Here is a 10,392-nt window from a genome sequence, read left to right on the forward strand (position 1 = left end):
TGGTGGACTGAAGAACCGCACCACAAGGCAGGTGTGGACAAACGTTGTGACTTGTGGGCCACAATTTCGGCCTAAAATTGACATGGGGTGGCCGGGTCGGGAGCAGATAGATGCATAGATAGATGCATTGGGGCAGTGGTGGCCTGGTGGTGAAGGAGGCGGACTTCAGTCCGGAAGGCCCCAGGTTCGAATCCACCAACTAAAGGTAGTGGACTTCGGTCCGGAAGGCCCCAGGTTTGAATCCACCAACTGCCAGGTTGCCACTGAGATGCACTGAGCATGGCATCGTCCTCAAGCACTGCTCCCCGGGCGCTGACCACGGCTGCCCACTGTTCACTTTGGTGATGGGTTAAATGCAGAGGGTAAATTTCGTTGTGCATGGTGTGCTGTGCTGTGTCACAATGACTAATAAAGATAAGTTTAAAGATAAAGACATAGTGTTCTCTATGCCCTCTATAGGGAAAACACGGGCATTGCAGGGAAAAGGCAGAATAAAAAAACTTTTAAAAAATTATATAATTTGGACAATTTTGTTGGGCCGGATTACAAAACTGAATGGGCCGCATCCGGGCCCCGCTCCTTAGTTTGCCCATGCCTGGTCCAAGGTTGAAGCCTGATGCCACCCTTCCCCTAATCCAAATTTAACCCCCCCGCTCCTCACGCACTTTTACAGGAGAAATACTTATTAGCGTTAGCTGTTAGCTGAGAGTCGCGTTACTTAAAAAAAAAAAACCATAAATTCAGAACTTTCTTTTTCGCTCTCATTAGAGGCGTCTGTGCCTGGAGGAGAGAACCGATGCCAGCTCTGCCTTATATGCTGTCTTTGACTGAGTGTGTGTGTGTGTGTGTGGGCTGAGGCAAAGAAAAATGGTCAGTGTCTGTTTCTTTTTTTTTTTCACTTTAGTATTTAATATCCTGCCAAGTTTCTGTTTTCCCACCTCCACCAATCTGGAGAGATATGAAAACAGAGATAGACAGTGCACGGTGTCACCTGAAGGGGGCAGCGGGTGGGGGTGGGGGAGGGGCAAATGACTCACCTAGACGTCGTTCACATGGAGATCTGTGGAGTGGTTCTTTCCTTGAACAAGCTGCAAGTGAGAACTGCTGGGTCTGCCAGGTGTGCCTGCGGCCCCCTACAGGCCTGTTGTGTCATGACACCCACTCCCACTGTTACAGGGCAAACTCGAACACCAGGAATTTTTTTTTTTTGCTTCCCACCACCCACCCACACTCGGGGGGGAAGGAGGGGGAGGGGTGGACAAGGCTTCACAGCAGAAGGATTAGTTGCCCTGTCCTTCCGTCCCTCCTCCTGGAGTCCCTGAGGGCGGCAGCTTTTGATTGTGTCCGTTGACCGGCCGCCTGGGGAGCAGTGGGTTGTGTCTTAAGGAGCTATCTGCTATCTCAGCTGTCACCGAGACTGGAGAGCCCCAGGGAGGGGGTGGTAGAAGCACCGGTGCTGTATCAGAGCCAGGGCGTCATGGCGAATAGCCACCTGACTCCAGCAGGAGATAACCTGCCGCTACCTTATCGCAACCGCTGGCACACATTCTGACACTGAGCAGCAAAGGAGGCCACACCCTCTCCATAGCCCCGCCCCCTCCTTGTGTTTTTCCTGTCTACATTTGTATCACCTAAATGAGAAAAGGATGTAATGATGCATTGTGAATTCCCGGCACAAAGGTTGGGAATCATTGAGTTAAGTGATGTTCAGGTGTTGAAACAGAACGTGGGAAGAACTTGTTCCACAGACACCGGTGTTCCCGTAAAGAACGGAACCGTGCAACGAAAAATCGTAAATCCTATCGCATCTGGAGTCGAGTGTATCGCTACCTCCCCTAGTGTTTAATACTTGACAGTCGACAGTCACGATTTTTACTCCTCAAACGTTACCGTGTGATTAACTAGGTTCACCTTAACTCCCACAACTCCCTTAAATTCCGATAATCCTAACAACGGGGGGAGGGGGTAAGGGGGGGAGGAACCAAGCGAGCTCTTACACCGCTGCTCTCCGGTCGAGTGCCACCTTAATTGAGTTAAATGGATTGCGATGGTCGAGATGATTACTCTGTTGGTTTTTTTATTGCCACAATTTAGACGCTGCCTCATTGCATTATTGCCGCCTTAATAAGAAGCCTCTGCGGCCGATCTGTCTCTGATGGCGTGAATATATATATATGAATATCACCGGAATATATTTTTTTCCTCTGCATTTTTTTTCAGACGACGTTTGACTGAAAAAAACACTTGAGTGAATCTGTTGTTAACACTTTTTTTTTTGGACGTTTGTAACGGTTCTTAATTTGGGGGGAATTGGGGGGAGGGGGGGGGGGGGGGCCGGGGTGGTGGGGGAGGGTTCTACTCTGCTGCTGATTCGTGACCCTCTCTGTCTGCAGAAGCGAGAGACTTTTAATGGAATGCCTTGTCCCCCCCCTCCCTATTCATGGAGCAACCACCCCCCTTCCCTTCGTTGCTCAGCTTATTTGTACAGTGAACTGACAGGTAGCAGCGATAAGAGTTTGCGTATCTGCGGGGTGAGAGAAGGGGGGGAGGCAGAGCTGCTACTGCATGGTGTGATAAGGAGTAGGAGAGCAATATTTTTACACAAAGCTGAACCACCTCACCCCCCCTCACCCCTCCCCCCACCCACCTCATCTGTAGCTAGCAGAGCCTCCGCTCCTCCCTCCTTTTCTTTGTATTAATTTCCTACACGTGTTGCTAACGACGGAGAGGTAGCCGGAGTCGTCACCTCCCACCCTGTCACGCACTCAGTTCTACCCTGGCATTATGGGATTTATTTTCATCGTAATGATGCGGACGTTGCTGTAGGTTGACGGTTAATTTTTTTTTTTTTGGTTCACAACCTGCTTCCCTCCACTTTGCTCTGACGGGCAGCAGCCGTGGTGGGTGGTGGTGGGAGTTGGATGTGAGCTGCTGTAGCTAATGGTTTGTTTCCTACCTGGGAAATATATGTAGCGCTTCTGTAGCCCGAGATAAACGACCACCGGGGGGATCGTTAAGTTTCTGGAACAGAGTGAGGATAAATTGCCGGGGGGAGGGAAATAATTAATTGCGTGTCTCTCATTAGGATGGGAGCTGCGGGCTCACTGTGCGTCGCTAACGCAGCGTGTTTCTGCAGTGAACAGGTGAGAGGGCTGGCGATCGTCCGATTTAACCGCTACATCGCCGTCGGACAACTGTAATGGTGGTGACTTTACACTGCAATGATACGATACTGCTGCGGCAGCCTCCGGATATGGAGCGTTTAGACGACGCAAAAAAAATCAAAAAAACAGTGTAGTACATATGCCAGGCCTCTATGTGGTGCTGTGTCAACACACTAACACCGGAGGAATTTGTAGCGGAAGTTCGGAAAAGCAGAAAAGAAGCCCCCCGAGCATGTGTTTAAAGCCGCAGATTGTAAACAAACTCAAAAAGAAATAAACCCAAAAAGTCGGCGACGACTAACTACTGAATTAGCTTCTCCAGCACGGTGAGAGCATTGGTTTTTGTGGGTCTTTGTGCAGCATTGAGCAGAGTTACTGGTATAAAGGCAAGGTTGACGTTGTCGTCTCACTCTGCTCTGTTCACGCGGAGACATGGGCGTCCCGTCTTCATCGAGACACAAGGACGAATCGGCGCTATCGCTCTGGGATCCACAGTTACATCGTCGTCGTCGGGGACAAAAAAAAAAACAGAAAGAGAACCTGTAAAAAAAAAAAGTTCCTTCCTGACGGGAACTGTTTTCCCCGGTGTGCGTTTTATTTAAGACGCTAGATGGTACGCTAGCTAGCCATGAATAAATGTCTCACTTACTACAGTACCAGCAGTGGCGTCCGCCTTCATGCTCTGGTTTCTGCTGCTAGAACGGTGCAGCCAATAAGTCACTGGCGGTGAGGGAGCGGGGGGGGCTTTAAAAACAAACAGCGGTGTAATTTGGCATTCCCTAAAACTAGGACTTATGGTTCTGCAGTGGAGCTCTTCGGGGAGTTAGCGCTCAAATGTTGGTTTACTGGCCCACATATCCCTCCCTGGCTACTGTCTCTTTCTCTCGCCCTTTTATGACTGCTGAGGAAACTGGATTTCACAGCTGCTAAGAGCCGGGTGCCGGCTGGGCCCCCTGACCTCCTTGTTGCTCCCCACCCCTCACCCCCCCACCCTTTCCTCAGCGTCGCTCCTTTTTTTGCTCCCTTTCTGCAGCGGCAGTTTTCCTCGGGGAGCTTTTGTGTGGCTCAGAGGAAGCCGAATCGTAAAGCATGGCTAATGAATAGAATCGGGAAAGAAAGCCGAGGTCTGCTGACGGCCCCTCCCGGGAGGGCCGTCCTCCCTGAAACCCCAGGCTCAAATAGCAGACGGCTCCACAAAGGTCAGGCTTCCTGTGGCCCACTCCAAGGGCTGTTAGCTTCCAGGCAATGTGGCTTGAATTTCCCCCATGATTTTTTTTTTAAGTGGTAAAATTTTCCCCCGTTTCCTTTAGAAACTCTCTCTCTTTTAAATCACATTTCCTCTATTTTTTTTTCTCGTCTGTCTGTGTTTAATAGCGTCCAAAACGCAGCAGCTGTGACAGTCGGCGGGAAAGTCTCCAGATTAAATGTTGACTCCGACAGAAAGCCTAAGAGGTTCCACAAAAACAACAGCTTGTCGATGACATTTCTGCTGAGGATTTTTTTTTTTTTTTGAGCTAGCTTCGTTCACGTAGCTGATGTCACCATCTGCAGGTGAAATGTTTCAAAGCGATAACGCATAACATTTCAATTATATATATATATTGTGATTTATATATATATAGTCGCAATATATATATCGCAATATTTTATATATTGCGATATTTTGTTTCACGATACAATATCGATACTCGAAATCACCAGATTCTTGCCAATACACACCCCTAGTGCATTGGATGAGAACTTCTTGAAGAAGTAAGTTAAAGTAAAGTAACTGGTTACTGAGAAAAATTTCTCACTTCGTAACCTCCGTGTTAGCTATGTTTTAGCTTCCATGTCACAAATATGGTATGCCGCTATATAGCATACAGGCTAGTATGTGTCAGCATGCGGCGGAGAGAGACTTTATTTATTTTCTCAAAGCTAAGCTAGGCTAAACTAACAACCCATGCTAAAAACCCTCAGTTGAATCTTGTGAGTCGCATCACTGCCCCCTACAGGAGGTGGCTAGTTTTCCACTCATGGATGTTCACTGTAATTTCTCAATGTATCGTTGTGCCTGTAGTATCTCAATATATCGTATTGTTGCCCCTGCCTTGTGATGCGTATCGTGTGACCGGATGACTTACCGGTGCACATGTCTGGCACACCTACAGGTCAGCGGTGTATCTGCAGTACAAGTACACGCTCGTCTCAGACTGGGTTGGTGTGATGTCACGGACCCAGTGGCCAATGAGGTGCTGAGCAGTGTTTGTCACGCCCCGACATCACTGACTGATGCCTCCTCTTACTCCGGTGACCTCACCAGTGTCCGGGCCAGAACCCGTGTCCATCCGACGAGCTTCATCTAGTCCCCCCCCCCCCCCGTGTGATGTCACGGACCCAGTGGCCAATGAGGTGCTGAGCAGTGTTTGTCACGCCCCGACATCACTGACTGATGCCTCCTCTTACTCCGGTGACCTCACCAGTGTCCGGGCCAGAACCCGTGTCCATCCGACGAGCTTCATCTAGTCCCCCCCCCCGCCCTGTGGGGTTTCGGTTCAATGCTGAGGTTTTGGCACCGAAGCGTTTAACAACCGGCCTGTGCGGCACGACGCCCCGGTTCTGGGAGACTGGCAGAGGGCGGTTCTCAATGCTCTCAGACCTCGGCTCCTGTGGAGGGAAAACAAAAGAGGTGCGACGTGATTGGACGGTTCCTGTTGTTGTACCACGGGCTGTTGGATCGCTTTGACGAATCACTGTATAAATACAACAGGCTATCATTCACCTAGCTAACACGGTCAGAGGCCAAAGGTCACGGGAAGCTGGTTCCCAAAGTGGGGGGCGGAGCCTTGTTTACCCTCCCCCCCGGAAACTGGTTCTCAAAGTGGGGGGCAGGGCCTTGTTTACCCCTCGAAGCTGGTTTCCAAAGTGGGGGGCAGGGCCTTGTTTACCCCCTCGAAGCTGGTTTCCAAAGTGGGGGGCGGCCTTGTTTACCCCCCCGGAAGATGTGACAGGTGGGGCCACCTCCCTTCCTGTTAGCAGTTACCTTGTTGCCCCCAGAGCTCGGCAGCGCCATCAGTGGTGGCTCAGCTGTACTGCTGGTTGTAGTTTTATTGTTGTTGTTTCTCAGTGTTTGTCTTAAATATTTGAAATCATGAGGGTGGTGCTCAGCAGTCTGCTACATCATATTAGTAAATACATATTTAAATATATATGTAAATATATATGTATATTTAAATGTGGCGGCGCTGTAGGGTGTGTGTCCCTTTAAAAAGTCAGGCGTGTTCTCAGTGCAGCACTGTGTGCAGTGATGCTGCGTAGCAACCTCCCTCTGACGTCGAGGACGACGTGTCCTCAGAGGTAGCTCAACACTGCCACCTATTGTTCTCCGCCGGTAAACGGCCAGGCAGGACCGTCGGGTTCTGAGGGTGCTCCTCCTGTGACGCTGCCTCTGACCCCGCGTTAATATGAATGACATTGTCATGGTCGACTGTTCTTCATCATCATCATCATCACGTCTCACCAATGGTCTCCTGTCTCCACAGGTGTCTGATGTAGGATCAACGAAGTTCTTCTCACCGACAGCTCCTACAGGTGAGCTCTTCTTCCTCTTCTTCTTCTTCCTCTTCTTCCTCTTCCTCTTCTTCTTCCTCTTCTTCTTCTTCTTCTTCCTCTTCTTCCTCTTCCTCTTCTTCTTCTTCCTCTTCTTCCTCTTCCTCTTCTTCTTCCTCTTCTTCTTCTTCTTCCTCTTCTTCCTCTTCTTCTTCTTCCTCTTCTTCCTCTTCCTCTTCTTCTTCTTCCTCTTCTTCCTCTTCCTCTTCTTCTTCCTCTTCTTCTTCTTCTTCCTCTTTTCTTCTTCTTCATCTTCTTCATCTTCTTCTTCCTCGTATTTTTCTTCTTCATTTGTTGAAAACTAACTGAATGTTCTCTGATCTAATCCTGCGACACGTTCACTCACCCTGTGGACTACACACATGTATTCACTCTTCCTCCTACCCCCTCCTCCACCCACACCCTGTGCCAAGAACCCAGTGAAGTCTGAGCTCTGGTTGATTTAAGAGGATTTGCAGCTTTTCCTGCCACATGCACCATGAATTATTACTGCGAAATAATGGTTCAGTCTCCTCTGACAAAACAGGCTCAGCTGAACATGGTGGATGTCAGAGGACGGGGGGGCGGGGGGTGAGGTGGGGGCACGGGGTTAGCGGGGGGGGTCAGTGCAACAGAAACAACAGCGTGTGTGTTTTCTATGTCAGAGTTTAGAGAAAGTTGTTTGTTTAGGGGGAGGAGGGTAAAACGTTGCCCCCTACAGGGGGTCACAGTGTACATACTGACTAGTAGTGACATGTTGAATTGCAGATTTTGTAGAGTTACCTATTTTATTCTTACTTACGTTTTTAACGGATGGCTCAATAACAACTTTTTCAAGTACGATACCGATACTGTAACTTGGGAATATCTGCCGATACCGATATCAGTCCGATACCTTCTTGTCGACTCTCTGTTTACGTCAGGTCGTATTACGTTGAGTTTTTAGGCCTAGGTGTGGGATCGTACCGGCTAGCGTTCACCTACGTAAAAGTCCATCTCGGACCTACCCGTACCACCAGTGACATGGCCGGTACATCGCCGAGTCCACCATCGGACCACCTCCAGACCAGCCGGTGCATGTCCGATCTAACCACATGAATGCGACACTTCCTGTCCGCATTTATGAGGCTAACCCCAGACTTGTCCGAAAACTTGCGCGTTCTTTGAAAACCACGTATTTGTACTTCCAAACCTTTAGCTAACATGTGTTTCACCTCAGATCAGAATTGGTGTGGTTGACCTTTGACCTCAAAAGCTTGGTGAATTATATTGGCAAGAATCTGGTGATCCGATACTGTATCGGGATATAGTATATTGCGAAATACTGTGCGATACTATCATGTCAACCGTCGTCAGGTTACTATGAAGGACATTGATCGGGTATCCTGAAACGGAAAATTGCGATATTTCAGTGCATCAATATTTTTCTGTCATATACTGCGATTATACGTCATTGGTTCCGTTAGCTGCGTCGTTTGACTCGGGTCTCAGAAGAACCAGCCATTTAGCGTCTCTGTGATGGTGATTCGTTTTTTTTTTCGTGGTGCTTTTACACCAAGTATTACTATAATAGTAAACAGTCGGAGCCGAGGGCCCGGAGCAGGAGCTCAGCGGCTCCGCGGGGCTTAGCTGCAGATGGCTGTCTAAGCCGGATTTAATAAATAGTTCCCATTAAACTGACTGGCCAACACACACACACGAACATATTTTAAAGGCACAATAAAAAGTTTTTATTGTGGTGTTCAGACTTTCCTGAATCTAGAATGATCAGGAACAAGGCCCTGCCCCCCACTTTGGGAACCAATCACTAATGGTTTTCCTTCCATTCACTTCCTAGATTTCCTAGAGGACGGAGCGGAGGAGTAGCCGTAAGGTCAGAGGTCGGGAGACCCGAGGGCAGCTCAGGAATAGTCAACCAGTAGAGGGGGCGTGTTGGTATTCAACCCGGCGTTTCTGGTGCGCTCGGGTCGGTCCGGTGCGTGACTGACCTTGGCGTCTGGTCTGAGCCATTAAATAATGGATGGAGGTTGAGTCTCTGACCGACCAATCAGGTCCTCAACCACCACTGACTTCGGGCTGGTGGAGGATGGGGTGGTGGTGGCGAGGGTGCAGCGATGACTGCAGGGCAGAAATGTTGCTGGGAAAATAATAGCGCACAGAAACTCTCTTGTTGCCAGAAACTCTCTTGTTGCCAACTTCAACTTTCACGTTGACTATCGTTAAATTATTGATGTCCGTGAACCGGGGTTTGAGGATGGTTGTAAAAAAGTTTTAGTTGAGATTTGTCCCCCAGCGTCCGTCGACAAACCCATGTATGACCCGCCCACTCTGCTCTGATTGGCTAGTAGTCATTGCTTGGTTGGTTGGTTGGTGTCCTTGATCATCGTGGGAGGAAATATATCTCCCGATCTAGGTATACACAGGCAACAAGGACGAAAAAAGACGAAGTTTCTTCTGGGCGTTTTTTTGTTAGACATGGATCCTTATGTCTTCTATCAAATCTGGCAACTTTGGTTTCCACTCCAACAGAGTCTGGATACAGTATCTTTAGAGGAAATTAGAGGCAACCGTTGCTGTGAACTAGTGGTGTGTGTCGGCAAGAATCTGTCGATACGATACCTATCTCGATACAGGATCAACGAGTTGGTGTGGTTGACCTTTGACAGCAGTGAATTATATTGGCAAGAATCCGGCCGTACGATACGTATTGGTGATAATAAATCAATAACTGATGACTGAGGAGATTGATATGGGATCAGGAGAGGAGATATCGCGATATTTCAGCGTGTAGAATTTTTTACTGTGAACTGTGAACAACAGCGCCACCTATGAACTGGGGGTTTCATGGTTCTGAGTGGCTGACCCCCCCTCCTCCCCCCGTCGGAGGAGTGGCTATAAACGAGGAGTGTGCTGCAGATAGGACCGGCGATCAATCGTTGATCAACTCATCACCAACAGATAGTTGCTTTTCCTTCAGGCCTGCTCCCAGTACAGAAACAACAATTAGAGAATTCCCAGCATGCACTGCTTCCCCAACACTCTGCGAAGCTCTGTTAGAATGAGAACCCCCGGGCGTGTAATTCTTCCCTTATTATCTACAGTGTATAGAGCAGGGTGTCAAACATAGGGCCCGCGAGCCAAAACCGGCCCGCTGGGGTGTTTAATTTGGCCCGTTTGGTACATTTTTGAGATGAAAAAGTTATTTAGAGTTAATTATGTACCATGTACCCTGTGTTATTAAAGGGGAAGTCTGGGCTTTTTTGGTATGGTATTTTGTGGCAATATTGGCAATATTGATCATAGGTAGAAAAAAAAACTAGAAATCCAGATCACAGCAGTGATTAAAAAAAAAAAAATTATCGTGGAAGATGACAATGAGCCTCTAGTTCAGCTCAGGGCTAGGCCATTTCTGACTGGTCCATCTGAAGCCGGGCCATCTGGCTCCAGAACAACCACGGAGGAGCAGACCCGTGCCAGGACTCCAGATGTTCCACAGAGACACGTGAGCAGCAGCAGGCGGAGGGGGAGGAGGGGGGGGCATCAGCTGTGCTGTGACACCGTCGTCACAGGAGAGGCTGATGTCTCCAGCAGGGGGCTCCCCTCCTCCCTTCATCCATTCATTTACTGCTGTGAACATGGGTTCAAGTCCCAGAACTGT

The 10,392-nt window shown here is 48.9% G+C and overlaps 1 protein-coding gene across 1 annotated transcript in view; it reads left to right on the forward strand.

The window, feature by feature from the left end:
• The first annotated feature begins 6,610 nt into the window (after nucleotides 1-6,610).
• The window catches only part of LOC103398900 (fibrosin-1-like protein), an 8,295-nt gene continuing 4,513 nt past the window's right edge, over nucleotides 6,611-10,392 (forward strand). Inside the window, exon 1 of the mRNA XM_025053868.1 lies at nucleotides 6,611-6,737. Coding sequence (XP_024909636.1) covers nucleotides 6,611-6,737 — 127 coding nt within the window. The remainder of the gene's footprint in view (nucleotides 6,738-10,392) is intronic.

The sequence above is a fragment of the Cynoglossus semilaevis genome, unplaced genomic scaffold, assembly GCF_000523025.1.
Source record: "Cynoglossus semilaevis isolate Cse_v1.0 unplaced genomic scaffold, Cse_v1.0 scaffold2031, whole genome shotgun sequence".
In the NCBI taxonomy this organism is placed as follows: domain Eukaryota; kingdom Metazoa; phylum Chordata; class Actinopteri; order Pleuronectiformes; family Cynoglossidae; genus Cynoglossus; species Cynoglossus semilaevis.